The sequence below is a fragment of the Haematobia irritans genome, chromosome 2, assembly GCF_050003625.1.
Source record: "Haematobia irritans isolate KBUSLIRL chromosome 2, ASM5000362v1, whole genome shotgun sequence".
NCBI lineage: Eukaryota > Metazoa > Arthropoda > Insecta > Diptera > Muscidae > Haematobia > Haematobia irritans.
In genome coordinates, this window is record NC_134398.1 from 116,231,874 (window position 1) to 116,253,981 (window position 22,108).

Here is a 22,108-nt window from a genome sequence, read left to right on the forward strand (position 1 = left end):
AGAAAATTTTATCAACATTTTATTTCTATAAAAAATTTTGTGAACATTTTATTTCAATAGAAAATTTTGTCGACATTTTATTTCTATGGAAAATTTTGTCAACATTTTATTTCTATAGAAAAAGGAAAAATGTTTCATTTCCTTTAAATACGAATGCCCCTTATTTTTTATACGAAAAAGTGAATTGCATTTTTAACGATTACTTACTATAATGCCCAAAAATATCATCCCAAATGTTTCCCCTAAAAACTAGAGCAATATTTTGTTTTGCTGTTAATGCCTTTTTACATAGAAATGCAGAAGGTTTTTTTCCACTTTATGTTATTTTTTTTACTTCATACACAAGCGCCTTTCCATCAAGTTACAACTAAACAAACGTACAATACATATAAAAGTTGTTGTTATTGTTACTACGTGAGGGCAAAAAAAGATTCGAAATCCTCGATTCCTTCACTTTGTTTTCGAAAACAATTTGACTCGTTGTTTTTGATCCCGAAGACTGAAGTTGTTTGATTGACCGTTTCATACAACACAAACGAGAACGAGTTATGGTTGTATTCGAACTTACAAACATCGGTCCAAACGGACCCTTACTTGTTGAGCTTCTCTACCTTACTTGTTGAGCTTTGAGATGTTCTCGAACACAAAAATATATGACCGATGCAATGCTCTAATACAAATGTTGCATCCAGTGCAAAAAGAAAACAGCCCTTATATTAATTTTTTACTATGGTTAGGTTGGGTGGCAGTGATTTCGGAACAAATGAATTTTTTTATTTCAAAAATATTTTTTTTGGGTGATATAAATTTGAAATTTTCGAAGAAATTCAAACCCAAAAAAAAAAAACAACGTTTTTGATACAAGTTTTCCATTCCATCTTTTCCCCTTGCGTGTACACTAGTCTGTTTCTTCTGCAACTTGAAAAATTTCATTAAATTAACATATAAAGACTTTGTTGAGGTTGATGGAAATTATGTGATTTCCTGTTGTAATCTAAGACATCGACAAATCCCCTAGTGGTTTGAAAACGAATTTTACTCGGCTTTTGTAAGAAATGTAATTTTGTCTTGATTCCGATCTGATCGATAATAGGCACCTATAGCAAAAAAAATGGGTTTCCCTTTTTCCGTTTCACGTTTTTTTACTTTTCACAAATATCAACATATCCTTGACACAGCAACCGTAGTGCTTAGAGTTGATGTATTCACTTGACATCCTTTTGGGGGAAAGTTTTAATGTGCGTTGGCTCAAATGTGTGGATACAAAACAACAAAGGCCAGTTCCATCCATTGTTGCGTTGGCAATGGCGCGGAAAACTTGAACAACAAAAACTTTTTTTGTTCGAATTCATTGTCGATGAGGGGGGAGGAACATGTGAGCTTTCCAAGATGAGTGGAAAAAGAGATCTCATTGCTTAAATGGGCCAACGAAGGTGGTTTCACACACTCAACCAACTAATTTTCCACATTTCACACTCCAGCTCAATGCCATGCCACAAATTGTGTGTTAACGCTGAGAAATTTGTTTACAAAACAAGACTGTTATTGTTCCAAGTTATCTCCTTCATTCCTTCTATTCTCTCCGTGGTTGGTCGCTGTTGTTGATAACATAGCCTCCTGGTTGGTATGGTGGAGGAGTGAAGTGGCATTAAACGTTGCTTTGCTTCTGACCCATGTCATTGGAAAATGGTCTTAAAATGTTCTCAGCATACTTCAAGTGGAACGCTAACATGCCCAACACAAACCCACACAAAATCACACGCACTAAAAAATGTCTCAGGACAACATCGACGAAGGCTAACGTACCACCCAGTCATCGTCCTTATCGTTATTTTCGCCAGAGTTCATCGCTTTAATTTTAAATTTGAAACTTTGTTTCTTTATCGCTGCATTAATGGCAATTTCGATTCTTTCACAATGGTAAAATTAATTGAAGGCAAGATCAAAATCGTATTAGTTCATGATCCCAGGGATAACTTAAATTGCAAAATTGTGTACGAAAAACTTTGCCATACTTAGTTGCGACGATAACCATAAAGACTGGTTAAGAAATCTAAGAGATTAGGTTATTTTTTATAAAGTGTACACTCCAAAAAAATTATGGGTTTCGAAGATTTTTATTTTTGCTTAAGGATTTTGGTATTGATTCTGAGGCAAGGAGAGCCATTTTTTTAATAAAGGCCGTTTTGAGGAGGCTACACTAAAAAACATTTTTACCTAATTTGAAAACGTGCAAGCAAAATGTTTGGATACGCAAATTTACAATATTAAGGACACAATTCTTTAAAATAATCAATAGAGAGTTTATTGTATTTTTGCGTTAATTTTTTTTTTTAATAAATTTATGACACGAGTCGTTCAAAATTGCATACCTCCGAAAAATTCGTGTTTATTTGAAGTAAGGCAATTCTTTTAAATAAGTAAAAACATTTTTGATTTAATTTTTAAATTAACTGAAATTTTTCTTATAAACCATAAATACAATGAAAACAAATTTAAAGTAATGATTATGACTTTTCTTTGTTTTATAAAAAGTTGTCTTTAAATTGTAAGATATCATATGATGTTGCTAACACACTATTTTTTGTTCGTGTTTATGCAAATTGGAATATGATAGATTAAGCAACCTCAGTTTTAGTACATGCAATTTGCACAATGTCAAGAACAAATTTCTTAAAATTAATAAATAAATTTTAGTTAAAAGAATGTTCATAATATATACGCGTATGTGAAGATGCATAATCTTAATTTTAGAGAGCCTAGAATTAAGGCTAGATAGCTTCTTATAAAATGTCTTTATTTTACAGAAGCCACATCTTTGACTCGCAATCAATACCTAAATCCTCATGGAAAGATTAATATCTTGGGATCCAAGTAAACATTTTTTAATGTTGGAGAAGAGTATACTAATTTTTGTTGGAATATTGATTTCAGACCCCAAAAATATTGTAGGATGTGTTGAAATCTGAGCCGATCTCACGACGTCGGTCCTCTCGTGGCTAACTTTCGAACGGAATCATACGTGCACTCAAAAAGAAAAGTTTTCTTCGAACCAAAGATTTTGACCCTCCCTTAAGGATGTTGGTATTAATTTTGGTATCCGAGCCAAAGATGAGGCTTTTTAAATCTACACCCAGAAAAAAGTGCCTTTGAAACTAAAGGAAAAAATTTTCATCAATATAGTTTATCCATTTTATTTCCATTAAGGTAAATTTTTGTGAAAAATAATAAAATTTACTCGTTTCAGTAAAAAAATCCTAAACTGTAAGCAGTTAGGAATAGTTCATTAACTAGAATAAGGCATGGAATTTTACTCATACTATTTTCTTCGCTGGGTATAAGAATTTACTACTGAAAAAGAAAATTTTATTCACCGATAACAAAGCATTCGTAAAAATAAACAAAAACCGAATTAAAACCAAGTTTCCTCAAAATTAGTAAAATTTCTTATAAAATGATAATTGCGACTTCTTTATAATAGAAAGTTTTTCATACATACGAACAACACTTGGCATAGAAAAATATTTTAGTTCATTCGTACTAAGAAGTATGCAATCCTTTCAAAACTTAAGGAAACATACTTGTTAGAATATAGGAAATTTTCCTAAATTTCTATTGTCTACCTGTAATCGATACCTGTCATCGTAATCGATGTGTTTGCGCGTGGGTGTAATCGATATATTTGCGCGTCGGTTGTTTTTTAGTTGGAATCGCGTTGTTTCGGAGAGATTGTTAAAAAAATAATATGGTAAAATAATATAATAAATAACAAATAAAATATATAAAATATTTGTTATTTTAAATTAGTGAGAAAAATTTTCGTTTTTTTAAATAAATCTATCAATGTTCGTGATAGTGTATAAAGAAAGAAAACACCAGCAGAATAACAACCCTTTCATTTGTCTTCATTTTGGAATCTTCAATTATCAGGTAATATTCAGTGACGCTAACCTTTTGCAACAAAAATGTTTTATGATTTTTTATATTTGTAGGTATTGAAATTGTAAAAGGAGGACAAAATCGTTAGGCAGCAACTTATTAAAAGTGAAAAGTACAAGAAGAAGAAAAAGTGCGTTTTACAGTTGATAATATCACACGGAAATTGGAAATAGTGGAATAATAAACTAATATTTCAAAGAGATTCGATGCTGTTGATTCTTAATAAATATATTCAATATATTAATAAAACATGTCTTTTATTGAAGATAAAGTTGCTTATAGAAATAAATAAAATTGTATTTACAAACGAAGGTAAGCAGTTCTAATTATGAAGTAAAAGTTTTACCACAAATGTGAAAGATTTGTCCAAATGAATGAAAAAATTTCAATAAAATCATTCCATATATGAATTCAAATTAGTTAAATTTTTTCATTCTGTAGTATAGTGGTACATAAATATAGGAAAATGTTAAGTAATATATGGAATACATTATTCCTAATTTCTACGAAAATCACATCGTTCAAACAAATAAAAATGGCTTTGGCGCTATACGAAGTTCAACTTTCTTCACAATGAGTTCATTTTAACTTAAAGAAGGGGTCACTTTTTTCTGGGTGTAGGATCAATAAAACTAAAATTAGGATACAGATTTCATTTATCCAATTTTCATTCTGTTTTCGCAAAGTAAATAAGTAAAATATGTTTTCCAAAATTTTCAAAATGTGTATTTTTTTGACGCAAAGATAATAAAGTTTATTTTTATTAAAATTTCATTTTTTAAAGAAGTTTTTTCATAATATTTTGTAAAAATTAGGTTCCGTATCTTTTATATCACTTAAATATCCTTTTCAGTGCGGAGAGGGAATATGATCATTTTTAAGATGTTAGAAGAGCACAAAAAAAAATATTGTTGTGGAGCCAAAAATTACATGTCTTTAAAATACGACTGTGTCTTTTGCTTCGTATAGAGACGCGTTTCCATTAGCGTAGCTAGACGATTTTCATAAGCGGCTATAGCCCCCCTAGCTAAAAATTAATAGACTGAAGTTGTAGGCTCAATTAATGTTTTATTTTATAAAAATGAATAAAAACCAGTCTTCAACTAGCCAATTAATAGCCAATAGGCTACAATTAAAATTTTTTAATTCACATTCAAAATACAGAATGCGGATCACACCTTAAGAAGCGACTCAAAGTCAGTCCACGGCTGGTGATATGGTGGACATTCGTTCTATGACATGCCCATGGCAAATTTATCGATTTTGCGCTATTTATTCAACACTTCCGGACCCAGAAAGATAATTTCACAACTTCTTTGGCAACGTTGGTTTTTTGCAGCGTTATTAAGAAAGAAAAGTTTGAATATTAATTACTATTTTTAAATTAAATCGACTAAAAATCAGACTAAGCAAAATAATAAAGGAGATTTAGTTATTAAACTAAACAGAAATTTAGGAACTTAAATCATAAGTTCAACCACAGTTTGATTTGTAGATATCGGCTTAAAACTATGAGCTTGGGCCTCCTCGGGAGCAATTATCAATCGATCGAGTGACAATTGTACATGTGTGTAGTCAGTATAGGTCTTCTACCTACATGCAAATTTTGTTTGAAATCGAGTCATATTTGTGTAGAGTGCACATACAAATCGATTTTTCCTGTTTGATAGAGCAGGTCGAGCAGGTCGAGCAGGTCGAGCAGTTCTTACCCCTCATCTAATTCGTTATATATATTCTTCGTTTTTGTGATCAGTTTCTCGAATTGTCTATTCTATCTAATTTAAACATATAAAATTTTCACTTTTTGGCGATATTGGTGGCATTTTGATTATGGTTCGTATTTGTAAGTTTTCCATAAAAATAATGATGACTTTATTTTTGGACGATGAATATGTTACATTTTTGTCGCAACCATGTAAATAAAATGTACGGACATTATGTATCTGATTTCGACAACAATTTTATGTTTATCCAAAAATAACATTTTGCTCTATGAGGTGATCATATTCCTTCTCTGCGTGTAATAAAAGCTAAGACTATAAGCGTGTACATCGAGCAAACATTTATACATCGCGGAAATTAGATTACTTCCATACACCTTTTTTTATCATTTGAATCAATATAAATATGTTCAATATTTTCACATTGTGGAATAGAATATTTCCATGCGTTACAAATAGAACGATGTGGCTCTCTTATACCAAAGGCCAAAGAAATTTTTCGTATATTAATTAAGCAATCAAAACCATACGATTTTAGGATCAACGAACAAAAACGACATATTCGGTGAACACAAATAAATCTATGTTCAGGAATTGGATCTTTTATTAAACGTTTTAAAGAAATTTTTATCACATCAATTCATCTAAAACACCCCTGTGTTCTGTTTCTTTAATCCGTCCCTTTCTAACGTCAATTTTTTTTTACTTTAATTTCAGTCCTCAGTCTATGGCTGGCCTCAACGAGAGCAGATGAATCAATTGATACAAGAGAAGGTGCAGACTTAGTACTGAAATGTCGCTTCACCGAGCACTATGATTCCAAAGATTTTACTTTCTATTGGGCACGTTGGACCTGCTGTCCCATACAATTCGAGAATGTGGCCATCGGTGATGTTCAATTAAATTCAAATTACAGGTAAGTCATAAATCTCCATTACACACTTACTCCCTGCCATAGTATTGTGGGTATGTGTGAGAGAATAGATTATTATAAATTACATATACATGCATATTCATTCATCACATACATGCATGCTGGCCTATTAAGCATATCTGTGCTATCTGTAGGGGGTGGTGCTGGTACATTGTACGTTGGCTTATTCCAAATAAATCGCATGCTGCCTCTACATAATGTTACCATGCAAACATTTTCTATCGAAAAAGTATCTAAATCGTTGAGCAAATGAAGAACATTTTTTTCGCAAGCGATATTATATTCTTATCGAATTAGTGTAGACTATAAGTTTATCCGAACGGAATTTCTGTGTTTGTAAAGAATCTTACAGTGTGGCCGAACGCTAAGAATTGTCGGTGGTAAGTAAAATCGATATTGATCCCATTAACAAACTGCAATATCGATTATGTCTTCGAACATAACGTATAGTGTGACCAATATCTAGGATATGTTTGATACGAACACTGTCGTCCGGATAAATATGTGTAATTTTTTTCATAAACTCAATTGGACGCACTAAAATTAATGTGTCAATACTGAAGGCACTACTATTCTGCGCAAAGTTGTAAGTACTGAATTCAGTGCTTCTTCTAAATGTGTTAGTACAAAATGTTATTCGTACTTAATATTATTTTTTGTAGAACACCCGACGCAAATATGGTTAAATGTGGATATGCTGAAATTAGTGCAATTTCGTGACAATAGAATAATCGTTGCTTCTTTCTTCTCTTATCAAGTTGCACTTCTGCAAACATTTTGTTGTATTTGATTCTGTGTGAAGAGATATTAGTAAAAATAATTTAATTGATGTCTTGAGTTTGAAGGATAAAGACGACTTTTGCGGACGATTTAACTTAATTTGTGTTCTCTTCTTTTGTATATCCGTGAATTTAATTGAAGGTAAGAGTAACTCTTGGAGGTAACTCTTACTTTTATAAGCTTGAAAGGCAATATTTTAGCGCTATCTGGCAATATTTTAGCGTTATTATGGTTCAAAAATTTCGTCTAAATTATTATATGCCTTCATTTGCTGCTTCACCCTCAAAAAAATCGCTTCTCTAACATATGTTCCAAACATATTTTGCAGGAAGCACACATATTATTAGATATTGCCGAAACATTAATATATTTGCTTTATGTAAACATATTGTATGTTAGGAAGCATTTTGAACCCAAAAATATTATATGCTTGGAAGAATTTTCTCCCAAAGAAGATTGTGCTCATTCCCTCACATAATTTTCACTTCCACAAATTTTTTAGTTCTTGGCGCCTTTGTCTGTAATACAAATAATGTTGAAGAAATTATTCAATTTTATAATTTTTTCAATTTAATGTTCAAATTAAATAATATTTAGACTTAATCATATCCAATTTTTGGCGAAGCCTTATTAACATGCTAAGCACATGCCAATGAACACGTAAAACCGTTTTCCGAAAAAACATACAAGCAGTTTCACAAAAATTGCTCTTTTTTGATTCTACCGCTGTGTTATGTTGATATCTTTCGTCAACCCTCCCGGGTTCTTTCGCTACACTCTCTCTCTCTCTCTCTCTCTCTGTCGCTCCCTGAATAAAATATTAAAACATATATATGTTTACTCAAAATTTGTAAATTTATATATGTTTACATTCACACATATTATTTTTATGAAACATTCTTGTCCTAAACATAATATATTCTAACATATTAACATATGTGTCCCAAATATTTAATGTTAGTTTAGGAACATTATATTTTTGCACTTAAACATATTGTGTTTAAAAATTTTGCCCGAAACACATTTTGTTTATATCGGAACATATGAAAACCCTATTTTTCTAACAGTGTTCTGAATGAGCTGAAATTCTTTATAAAATCATCAGTGAATTCCTGGCAAAGGTAAGCATTGACTGACTTTGACTTCAATTACAAAGCTGCTGAAAATTCAGTAGGTTTTTGCTGGGTACAGTAAACAAAGCGTTCTAAAAGTGAAATAAACTTTCTCATATTGGGAAATTTTTAATTAAAGCATACTAATTTCCATGATAGCCATTTTTTAACAAATAGAAAATGATGATCGCCCCTATTGAGCTTTCATCTCGAAAACTTTCGTTTTTAAAACCAGAGATTTTCACTTTGTGTTACCTACATGCAAAACCGCTTCTGTAACATATACTCCCAAACACATCTTGCTTCAAGCATGTAAATTTTTGCCAAAAACATTTATATATTTGTTTTCTTCCAATATATATAAAATGTTTGAAGGCATATTGGTCTAAACAATATAAAATGTTGGGGTAGTCTAAGTTCCAAACATGTATTTTTTCATCCAAATTCAAAAATGTTGTCTTCCCAAAAACAATATGTTTTTGGATATTTCCGAAACATTATTATTGGATATTGGCGAAACATTAGTATGTTTGTTTTATTTGAACATATAATATGTTTGGAAGCATTTTGAGCCCACAAATATTATTAGAAAAATTTTCTCCCAAAGGAGATTGTGCTCACCATTTTTTTTCTGCCTAATTGTATATTCCCTTACATCTTTCTCACTTCCACGACGTTTTTTAGTTCTTAGCACCTTTTTCTGTAATACAAACATTGTAGAAGAAATTATTCAATTTTATAAATTTTACCTTCTTCCGGACGGCGATTCGAACCGCGGACCACCCAGTTTGTAGTTGTTCAATAGACAATTATCGTTGTAAGTTATATTTATAGCATAGTTTTCGGCGCCAAAAATTCCGAAAAGATGTTCGACATTACATATTACTACATTAAATTTTTACAATGAAACTTCGAAATTAAAGATTTACAGTCAGAAAAGAACAGTGCTTGATATAGTGTTTGGATTAAATAGTATTTTTTTATTGCAAAAATATTTTTTTTAATTTCCTTTGTTTGAGTATTTTGACTTTCTCGTCCTACAGTCCGATTTGTTTTGACGAATCAAAACAAAAATTGTGCCCATAATGCGAAAATGATAAACAAAACACATGCTCTCTTTTTCAAATGTATATTCTCTTTGTTCGAATGCATATTCTCTCCGAATACTCATTTTAATATTCAAATTAAATATTTTGACTTAAGAATATCAAATTTTTGGCGAAGTCTTATAGACATGCCAAGCGCATAGCCAAACCAAATGAACTCATAAATCGGTTTTCCGACACAGCATACAAACAGTTTCACATAAATTGCTCTCTTTTGATTCTCTTGTTGTGTTACATTGATATCTTTCCTCAACCCTCCCGGCTTCCATCTCTATTTCTTTCTCTATACACTCTCTCTTTCTCTCTCTCTCTGAATAAAATATCACAGCATATGTATGTTTACTCGAAATTTGTAAATTTATATATATGTTATATACACTCACACACACTCACAGAAGTTCACCAATGTGGTATCACAATGGACTGAATAGTCTAAGTGAGCCTGATACATCGGGCTGCCACCTAACCTAACCTACACTCACACATATAAATTTTTCAATTATTTCCATGTTAGATGCAAAGACTACGTTAATAATAACAAGTATATACGGCCGTAAGTTCGGCCAGGCCGAAACTTATGTACCCTCCACCGTGGATTGCGTAGAAACTTTTTCTAAACACTGCCATCCACAATCGAATTACTTGAGTTGCGGTAACGCTTGTCGATGGCAAGGCATCTTAAAACCTCCGGACACCGTCTTCTAAATTGTAAGTAAGTCCATACGTTGTCCATCAAAAAATACCGATTAAATACGTTTATAGTTCAGTTTAACAAAATTTTCTATAGAAATAAAATGGTGACAAAATTTTCTATAGAAATAAAGTTTTGACAAAATTTTCTATAGAAATGAAATTTTGGTATTATTTTTGGCTCGAGTGGCAACCATGACTATGAGCTAATATGGACCAATTTTTGTGTGATTGGAAATCGGCTATAGACCGATATGGACCAATTTTGGTATGGTTGTTAGCGGCCATATACTAACACCACGTTCCATATTTGAACCGGATGAATTTTGCTCCTCCAAGGCAAATCTGGAGAACGGTTTATATGGGGGCTATATATAATTATGGACCGATATGGACTAGTTCTAGCACGGTTGTTAGAGACCATATACTAACACCATGTTCCAAATTTCAACCGGATCGCATGAAATTTGCTTCTCTTAGAGGCTCCGCAAGCCAAATCTGGGGATCGGTTTATATGGGGGCTATATATAATTGCGAACCGATGTGGACTAATTTTTGCATGGATGTTAGAGACCCTATACTAACACCACGTTCCACATTTGAACCGGATCGGATGAATTTTGCTCCTCCAAAAGGCTCCGGAGGTCAAATCTGGAGAACAGTTTATATGGGGGCTATATGAACCGAAGTGGACCAATTTTTGCATGGTTGTTAGAGACCATATACCAAAACCATGTACCAAATTTCATCGAATGAAATTTGCTTCTCTTTGAGGCTCCGCAAGCCAAATCTGGGGATCGGTTTATATGGGGGCTATATATAATTTGGACCGATGTGGACCAATTTTTGCATGGTTGTTACAGACCATATACCAACACCATGTACCAAATTTCAGCCGGATTTGATGAAATATGCTTTTCTTAGAAGCCAAATCTGAGGTTCCGTTTATATGGGGGCTATACGTAAAAGTGAACCGATATGGCCCATTTGCAATACCATCCGACCTACATCAATAACAGCTACTTGTGCCAAGTTTCAAGTCCTTAGCTTGTTTCGTTCGGAAGTTAGCGTGATTTCAACAAACCGACGGACGGACGGACATGCTTTATGGGGTTTTAGAGCAATATTTCTATGTGTTACAAACGGAATGACGAAGTTAATATACCCCCCATCCTATGGTGGAGGGTATAAAAATAGGGGAATCATGCATATTGTAGTGTATTATCTTCGAAATGAAAAATAATAGTTTTCCGTGCCAATTAAACAATTAAATAAACAGTATTGGTGACAATCACAAACACTTAATTGGAAATAATATTTTTTAATTCGAGTAGGTTAAAAATCTGAGTTTAGTTGTAATGAAAACATAAAATATATGTTTTAAACGTCGTACAAATATATTTTTCCGCGGCAAGTATTATTTCTATTTTTAATGTAAGTTTCCCAAAAATATCGTGTTTGAACGTTCGTTGTAAGAATTATATGCTTCTCTGCAAACATTTTTTGTATTAAAAAAATTATTCACATAAACATATTATGTTGTAATATATTAACATATCGATTGCAAACATAATATACTAGTTTTCAAACAAAATATTCTTGTACCCACACATATTGTGTTAAAAATGTATGTCCCAAACATATTATTTTTGTATCCAAACATATAAATAACACACTTTTTACGCACATATTTGAGATCTCCTCAAACATATTTCAAGAGCATTATGTTACTTTTTCAAGAGAAAGATCGAACATGTTTGTAGTAAAAACATATGCAGGCTTGCCGAAATCATGTACATAATTTCCAAGAGAATAAAATGGTTGTGACAAACATGTAACATGATACCCGTGAAAAAGTAACATTATGCCTTTGAATCATGTTTCAGGTGAATCATTGTTGCCAGTATTGGGGATTTCCCCAAAATTGGGGATATTTTTTGGTGCATGTGGATGAAATTGTTGAGATGAGGACTTGGCAAATTTGTGGAGAATATTCATACATTTGGGGATTTCTGTGATGGATTTTCCAAAATCAGTTCAGTATAATAATTAGGATTATTATTAAAAAGCAGCACAGCGATTCGTCCAAATTTTAAAAAAGGGAAACTTTGCTCCCACGGCATACAAAACGGTGCATGATTTTATTTTGGTGTCCCAAGAGCTAATTTATAACTTTAGTCAACTTGGCTAAGATATTTTTCTACAATTGTGAAATTACACAAATATAGAAGAGATGAAGCTAGTTCACCTTCATATTGGTCTACACCCTCACAAAAAATCGCCTCTGTAACATATACTCCCAAACATATTTTGCTTCAAGCATATACATTTTTGGCTATTGCCCAAACATTTATATGTTTGATCTCTTCCAATATATAATATGTTTGAAAGCATATTGGTCTAAACAATATATGTTTGGGTAGTCTAAGTTCCAAACATTTTGTATTTTTGCATCCAAATTCAATAATGTTGTCTTCCAAAAAACAATAGTTTATTATGTGAACATATAATATGTTTGGAAGCATTTTGCACTCAAAAATATTATATGCTTAAAAAAAATCTCCCAAACAATATTGTGCTCAAAAATTTATTTATTTATTTATATATTTACAATCATAATGAATTATGAAAATAAACAGGTAATATAGGTGCTAACAACATAGGTTTTCGACCTGAATGCTCAAAATTTTGTTTCTGCCTAATTGTATATTCCCCCACATCTTTCTCACTTCCACGAGATTTTTTAGTTCTTAGCACCTTTTTCTGCAATACAAACATTGTAGAAGAAATTATTCAATTTTATAATTTTTTTTATTTTAATTTTACCTTTTGCCGGACGGGGATTCGAACAGCGGACCACACAGTTTGTAAGGATCAAAGAAGTAGCAGATCAATTGCCCAAGGAAAAATAAAATGTTAATTTTGCAATAACCACCAACTTAATTCAATATCGCTCCCTGTTAAATAGCGCTCCAAGCTACTAAACACATATATGTTTATAGGCTACTTCTAAATTAATATATGTTTGCATCCAAGCATATTATATTTACAAACATTTTATGTCCCAAACATAATATGTTCTAACATATTAACATATATGTCCCAAACATGTTATGCTAGTTTATGAACATTATATGCTTGCACTCAAAAATATTGTGTTTAAAAATTTGTGTTCCAAACATATAATGTTTATAGCCAAACATATGAAAAACAGTCTTTTTCATCCGTGTACCACCCAATTTTATTACTTGATTATTTAGAAGCAAATTTTCGTTCAGAAGTATGTGGTGGCCAAGCTATCATTTCCATCTCTCGAGCATTTGAAAGACAGTCTCCTGGTTTTGTAGTTCGTAATCTTGGTTTTATTGCAAATTATTACCAATTTTCTACAGCAGAGCATATTCTTTAATTATTTCATAAAAAAACTTTTCAAACATGTATTGTGTTTGTTAATGTTAAAGATTAAAGTGGCAGCCCAATTTAGTTTCAGGCTCACTTAGACTATTCAGTCCATTGTGATATTGGGGATTTCTATGAGGAATTTTAATTTATATTGGAGATTTTTTGAGACGAAAACGTCCTAATTTGGTGAAAAAGAACCAGAACAATACTGGCAACACTACATATTCTTTTTCTGATCGAAAGAGGTGTTATAGAAAAATTAAACGATTAAATGAACGCCCAAATGCTTGCATGGCAGTAGCATGTGTAAATGGCTGTATATGTGTGCGTGCGTGTGTGTGTGTGTTAACAATACCAGCAGTGTAGCAGCGTCTGCTTGGGCCAAGGATTTCATTCATCCTAGACTGGATAATATTTTGTTGTTATTGTGATTTTTGTTGTTGTTTTGCTTCCTCCATATTTTATAGGGCGGAGGTGCGTCAGGAGAATGTGAATCTGAATACGGGTTTATTTGTGTCCTTAATATGTTCTAAAGAATGTTTTTCTCTAGATTTTTTTCTTGTAGTTGTGGCAGATGTTGATTTTTTTTTACTCCTTCGTATCTTTCAATTTATGAGAGTAATATCTTATGGGTTATACATATTTTGTGGCTACATTATGGTCGTATTAAAATCTACACAGATTACATTAATGGTCCTAGATTTACATAACCATGGTTAAGTTGAACATATTCTCTAAATTATATAAACACAGGTATTTCTAGAATTATTCCACAACAAAACGAATGCAAAGAGAAGAGAAGCAAAGAGAAAAAACAAGAATGGGTTATGAGTTGGCAAGGAAACTTATTACCTTGTGGATATTTATATTATTCGCTTTCGTTGTTTTCTTGCCAAGAATCTGATTAAGTCAAAATAAAAGACCCGAAGACAAAGTTGAATGTAAATAAAAACAAAGAGATGTTTTTGTTCTGAAACAACAACAGTTACAAAACGATATCATTTCTATGAATTTAAAAATGTCACCTTATCCTTGATCAAAGTCGTTGTCTTGGATATACAGATCATCAGAACTTGCAGAGGTTAAAAAATCATTGGCGTAGCTAACTAGGGATGTCTGGGAGAATTTTTAAATCTTCATATAATTTTCTAATTTCTATATTCCCTTCATGTTAACATCTTTTCTACACATTTACTTAAATACAATTATTAGCATAACATAGTGCAACACAAAAAAAAACCAAACAAAAAATCACTTAAAAGAAAGTAATGGCTGGATTTTGCTAGATTGGTTGCCGTTCGTCTTTTATGAGCCTCTAAAGTTTTGTCGTCAAATTCGATTTTGAGCACTTTTTGCAATTTTCGTATGACCATAGCTCGAAAAATGCTGTGAATTCATTTTTGAGGTGTTCAGTAAAGTCGTAGCTCTACTCGGTCAAAGTGCTGAATGCATTATGTCGATAAAATTATTACTTTTATCATGGATTTTTTTCCTTTTTTCGACTACAGCTCTTGAACTGTTAAAAATTTTACCAAACAATCGAGGGAAGAAAAGTAGCCTACAAAATTGTGAAGAACTTTGTAGTAGAGGCCAAATTCATATGACCACGCCTTGATACTCCTTTTGCAATTTTATTTTTCGTGTTTTGTGTACGAAACAACAAAACAAATGCGTATTTGTAAAATCGTTGTTGTTAAAAATGCAAATTAATTATATTCTCGAAAATATTGAAATTAATCACATTTGTATGGCAAAATCCGTATCAAGGAGTTGTCATATGAATTTGGCATGTACTACAAAGTTCTTCATAATTTTATAGGCTACATTTCTTCCCTCGACTGTTTGGTGAAATCTTTTTGAGGTCTGTCATGAAAGTAGAGCATGATCTTTGTGTCGTCGCAATATATTACATCTCTCCAAAATGTTCGCCTGTATATCGAAAATATTGATGTCTCTCGCCGATTACAATGGATCAAAATATCTTGGTTATACCAAGATGCGGGTCTAAATAAATCAAATATTTCGATTCGAAATTTATCTTCTTCTCTATCTAAATTATTTTAATGAGTTTAAAACAACATCGGACAAATCGGTTTCAAAAACGAATAAAATTCAAAATTGTTTCCTTTTACGCAAAAGTCAAATAAAAAAGAACTGTGTCTCAAATGTATTCTTACTCCAATTCTCCGCTTCTTTGGCTCGATTTCAATACCAAAATCATTAGTCTGTATTTTATACACAGTTAAATTCAGAAAGAATAAAGGGTTTTATATATCACCACAAAAGAACCTTTTGCGAAGTGAAAATTAAATCCATCTTTTCAAACTTAAATTACTCCTTGATGGTCCATCTCTGAACGAAAATAGAATCAATGAAGAAATTATTGATGACGACGAATGTTGAACAATTTTTGCACGGATTTTAGAGCTTTATGAAAGCTGTATAGGATCGTATTAAATTTGCTTTTCCGCTACAAACCGGTTTATACACAGAAAAAAATTTCACGAAAAATTTTCCAATTAAAATTTTAATTGAGTTTTAAAAAATATTCAATTAAAAATTTACTTGAATCAACAAATTTTTTAATTGAAACAAAAATCAATAAGGAAAATTAATAGTATCAATTAATTTTTTAATTGAATCAATTAACTTTTTAATTGACCTTCAATTAATTTTTTAATTGATACTATCATTTCTGTGATTGAAGACATTTCAATTAAAAATTAATTGGATCAATTAATTTTGTGATTGAATCAGAAAAAATTTTTTTTGTGTGTATGGAGCCTATACCTATATCCGATGTGGATAATTTTAAATAACATCCGACCTACATCAATAACAACTACTTGCAGTAGTTTCAAGTCGATAGCTTGTTTCGTTCGGAAGTTGGCGTGATTGATCGACTCAGAATTTCACCACAATCCAGAATATATATTTTTAATGAGGTCTGAGACCAATATTTCGATGTGTTTTAAACGCAATACAAATTGAGAATTAAAATATCCCTTAGGACCTTGTACTCCTCATAAAGGCAACGGATGACTCGACCGTCGCACAGTGGTGCAAAATCACAAAAAATGGAGAGTAATTAAACTACTTATCCGATTTTAAAAATTCTTTCACTTTTATAATGATACGTTATCACTGAGTGGCATAGGCTACACATCTTTTTGAAAAGTGGGCGGTGCCACTCCCACTATTAAAAATTGCTCTAGCGGCCATAGTAATGGACTGATTGTCATGAAACTTTCCCAATTTTGTACTGTTGTTCTGCTAATAGTCCTTGGCTATACTTGGTTATGATTGGGCGTGGCACCGCCCATTCAAACTTGGAACGGATATATCTCATGAACTATCAGAGGTATGAATATGAGATTCGGTATATATGTTGATCGTACAGTATGAATTACATCCAAGGTTGAATAGGGCGGTGCTACGCCCCCTTCTAAAAAATGTTCTGCACAGTCGGATTTTGTTTTGGGGAAAAAATTAATAGAATTTTCACTTAGTAATTTTTATTATAATAACGTTGATGAAAGGAGGATTGGTGTATCATATATGTAACTAAATTCGGGACCCAAAGCAGATATTAAAATTGTTATTAAAATAGCTTCTTTCTTCATATCTACAAAGAAGGAAAAAAGTTTATACTTAAGTTTTTATATATATCGTTTTATATTATAAGACATATGTTTCTGACCTGCTATTTTAAAATATATGGCCAAAGTCATCAAACTCCAAAGCATTGTCCTCCAAATAATCGTCGTCGTCATCTGTTTCATGAGTTGTGCCTTCTTGTGCCACGTTCGTCAAAACTGAAGGCGACACAAGTAGATCTACCACTGATTTTGGAAGTTGGTGGCATTTTTTTTTTGCACTTTTGATTTACCAGATAGGATTGGATCTTAACTAAGTAGGAACCTATTTAATGCATATGTCTCGATGGCAATCCTCTCGACTACATTTGCGAGAAAAATGTTATCCGTAGTTCTTAAAATCTTTGTTTCGGGCAGCCCAGGAACTTAAGTACAAGTTTTACATCTTTTTCAACACGTTTGACGTTTTCACATTTCAATACACAACATATAACTCACAATAACAAATACTATTATCATTGTAACACATAGTTGCTAACGATATATAAAAGCAACAATTATAACAAAGAAAACGAAGAAAAACTAACAGAAGACAAGAACTGAAGTTTTTTGCTTGAGTGACTATTTTCACAATTAATTTAAATAAAAAAAATCGCGCAAAACGCGTAACATTTTATTACTTAAAATGAAAGCCTAGGAATTGTAGTTTATTAAAACATTAATATTCTAATGTCAAGTGACCCCATTCATATTTAAATATCCAAGAAATTTTGAAAATAGACAAAATTTAGACAAATTTTAAAATATTTTTTGAAAATATTTATACACATATTTTTTTTTACACAAGTTTTGTAGAACAACGCTAAAATACCTGAGGTTGGAGATTCCATAGTGAAAATATTAGTTTTGGCTTGTGAAATACTATTAGAGGTGTGCAAGTGACACGAAATTGTCGTGAATCACGTTGTGGTGACGCTGACTGCAACAGCGTGAGTGAGTGTGAGTCACGAAAATAATATCTTCGTGAGTGTGCGTGAGTAACGAATTTCGGTAAAAGACGCTCACGAAAATAATTCCGCTTACGAACATAAAATGCTTACGAGTTGAATTCATTTATAATTTTAGTTGGTAAGAGTTTTATAACGCATTCGATTTTAGCCATACTCATGTTTTCAGTCAGGTTCTATAGGTAAATTACTCATAAAATTATTCGTGAGTCACGACATTAAAAAGATTTTCGTGCGTGAGTACAAATTTTCATTTCGTAAGCGTGGGTTCTACCAAAAAATATCGTGCGTGAATAAGATTTCTCTGACGTGAGTGTGAGTGAGCGTGAGCAAAATATTACTCACGTGCACACCTCTAAATACTATATATATATATAACTCAGAAATATACACTACTTTGCGCGAATAGCTTGACAAGTAAACAACATATGACATTGAAATTTTCAGTAGTGATGTAGAATTTTATATACTTTAATCGGATACTAAGTATTAAAAGTAAAATCATTTATCAATTAATATCCGATTTTGCCACTCTGTGCGTCGGAGGGTTATAATTAATGGCTTACGAAGAATTGCAATATTGCGCTGGGATTGTGTGAGCGTGTAAGCGTAATTATATTCGTAATTGTACTTGCTAGAGTGAATTTGTGTGCGCGCATTTCATTTCCTCCCACGTATTTATTTTGTTTAACTATAAATGTGGCTCAAGTATGGTTACAAAATTATTTGTGAAAACAAAAACAATATCTTCCCTGGATTTTTGGAAAACCAAAATAACAACAAAAATTAGCATAGTCTTATGCCTCTCTTTCCCTGTTTCCCCCCTCTTTCATTTTGGCCTTGAGCTGTTTCAAAGAAAACGAGTTGGCCACCATGTTGAACTTTGTGTTATTTGATAGGTGTAAATAAGTGAGAGTCGATGAAAGACGCATAATTTTGATGATAAATTCCTGATGGCGACGAAATGGAGAGGAGGTCCTTCGTAAGTGGTAACAAATAAAAGAGGAACAAGACTAGCAAATGGTCATGGAATTCGCAGACAAACGTTGGTGATTACTGTGCGTAACCTCCAATTCTCTGCCACACTTTCAGTTCAGTGGTTCATGCTGCGACCAAAGATGAACCCGATGGTTATGATGCTCATCTGTCGCACTAACATATCAAGCAGATATTCAAGAATGTTAGCGAGTAGTAGCGTTTTTATTCCCTGATTTGCTTAAACTATTCTCCATTCCAAGCCCCATTATTATTTTTTGTTTGTTTTTTCCCTATATCTGTCAGGATGACAATTAAGATGACAGCTGCCGTGGATGTTGATGATGGTCCTGTTATAGCGTTGATCTGATGAGGTGGCCACAATGATTGTTGGCAGTCACGGTCTTGGTATTGCGACTGATGAATGGCATTGATGACAGCCATGAAGGTGGTGATTCAGGAGATAACGCGAGATTCCATAACGCCTCGCATACACAATGGCGTGTTTTAATGATTTTCGAAAATACCTAAAACATTTCGTTGCCAAAAGAAATAAAAAAAGAATCTGGTAAGGATCCGAGAATAAATGACATGGAGGAAAATTAAATTCCTTGCTTGTTTTATTCGTCTATCATCGCTGTGGCGTTGAAAAACCATCAACGAAAGTGCTGCCTTAGAGATAGTGGTGGCTGTCCCACTATAATACAAAAGTGCCACCTACCGATGTTGAAAATACAAAATGGCAATCAGTACCTCTAGAGTGGGAGAGAAGGAGAAGAGGAACAGTGACTCAAAGACGCAAATATATGTTCATCGATGTTACAAAGGACAAAATATTAAACAGATTGAAAGAAATACAAATAATAGAACATATGAATATGGATCTATAATACGGGACCCACAGTATCAAATTCAGTGCAACCGTGTTGAATCTGTACAAAGCAATGTCTACTGTTTTGTTTACATCGGAACAACTGAACACCTCAAACCATGCCATCTTACAAGGAAAGACTGACACTTGTCAAATTACCCACACTGAAAAGTAGACGTACCATGCTGAATATCTGTTTTATGGTTGATGTTATTAATGGTAGATTTAAATCTGAGTTCCTTCTTAACAGTACCTCGTTCAATATACCGTCAATACCTACTCGTAATTTTGAACTGCTTCGCATTCAGTACTTTCCTACAAACTTGAAAATCACGATCCTGTTCGCGATTATGTGATGAATTTAATAAATACTAAAGGGTGATACGGTCAAAATTTGGTCAAGGGAAAACGCGTGTAAATCGGTGAACGATTTACACGCGAAAAAATTAAATTAAATTTCTTTTTCAAGTTCAATTAGTATAAAATTCAGGAAAAATATTCAGTTAGGCTTTCGCTTTTCCAAATCCGAATTGCCGGGCCTCACGCTTGACACCTGCCATCTTGTCCACCTTCTTCGCCGCAGAAAGCCAGTTTGCCTTGAACTGCTGCTCGTCCTTAGCAGTTTTTTGGTCTTCTTTAGGTTCCGCTTGACAATAGCCCAGTTTTTCTCCATTGGGCGATGCTCTGGCGTGTTGGGAGGGTCCTTGTCCTTGGGAACCACCTGCACGTTGTTGGCGGCGTACCACTCCATGGCCTTTTTACCGTAATGGCAAGATGCCAAATCCGGCCAAAACAGTACGGAACAACCGTGTTTCTTCAGGAAAGGCAGCAGACGTTTATTCAAACACTCTTTCACGTAAATTTCGTGGTTGACAGTCCCGAAAGCTATGAAAATGCTGCTTTTGAAGCCACAGGTACAGATGGCTTGCCAAACCAGATATTTCTTTGCGAACTTTGACAGTTTTATGTGCTTGAAAATATCTGCTACCTTTCCCCTTCCTTTTGCCGTATAAAACTCCTGTCCCGGAAGCTGCTTGTAGTCGGCTTTGACGTAGGTTTCGTCGTCCATTACCACGCAGTCAAACTTCGTCAGCATCGTCGTGTACAGCCTCCGGGATCGCGCTTTGGTCGTCGTATTTTGTTCATCATCGCGATTTGGAGTCACTACCTTCTTGTAAGTCGATAGTCCGGCTCGTTTTTTGGCTCGATGCATGGTTGTAGACGATACACCCAGTTTATTTGCGGCATCTCGGAGAGAGAGGTTAGGGTTTCGCTTGAAACTCTCTTTGTCGTCTCAGCGGCTTCCGGTTTTCGATTTCCCCCCGATCCAGACTTCCTGGCCATCGACAAACGTTCCCCAAACACTTTAATTACATTTGTAACGGTTGATTTGGCAACTTTTAGCCATTTTGCCAGCTTTGCGTGCGAGTAGCTCGGATTTTCGCGATGCGCGAGCAAAATTTTGATACGCTGCTCTTCTTGCTTGGACGGTATTTTGACAACTGAAGAGTGAATAATATATAATATAAAAAGAAATATAACATTATTATTAAATACTTAGGCATAATATACCATTTGTATATATTGTAGTATAGTATTGTTATGCTGTGGTCACACTGGGCAAATATTTGACAAAAATCAAAAAAGAATCCGTCGCCACAGCCAAACAAGCGGACATTTTTACCTCATATTGGATATATAACACCATGGTAGGATTATTTTTCAAATACCGATCCAGATATATGGAAAATGGTTCTGGAAAAATGTTTGAACTCATTTTGGTCAAATATATGCCTAGTGTGACCATAGCCTTAGTCTCAAAGGATTAATCCATTGATGAATAACAATAAAAATACACAATTTACGACTTTAAGGCAGTATTTTTTTGACACGTTATACATTTGAATTCGAACATAACTATTATGTGTACATAATATGTATATATGCGAATGTCTTTATTTTATTTATACCATAA

At 33.1% G+C, this 22,108-nt stretch overlaps 1 protein-coding gene across 1 annotated transcript in view; it reads left to right on the forward strand.

Annotated features, from left to right (window-relative positions):
• The first annotated feature begins 1,236 nt into the window (after nucleotides 1-1,236).
• The window catches only part of fred (friend of echinoid), a 505,225-nt gene continuing 484,353 nt past the window's right edge, over nucleotides 1,237-22,108 (forward strand). The window contains exons 1-2 of the mRNA XM_075294791.1: nucleotides 1,237-1,375; nucleotides 6,378-6,576. Coding sequence (XP_075150906.1) covers nucleotides 1,237-1,375; nucleotides 6,378-6,576 — 338 coding nt within the window. The remainder of the gene's footprint in view (nucleotides 1,376-6,377; nucleotides 6,577-22,108) is intronic.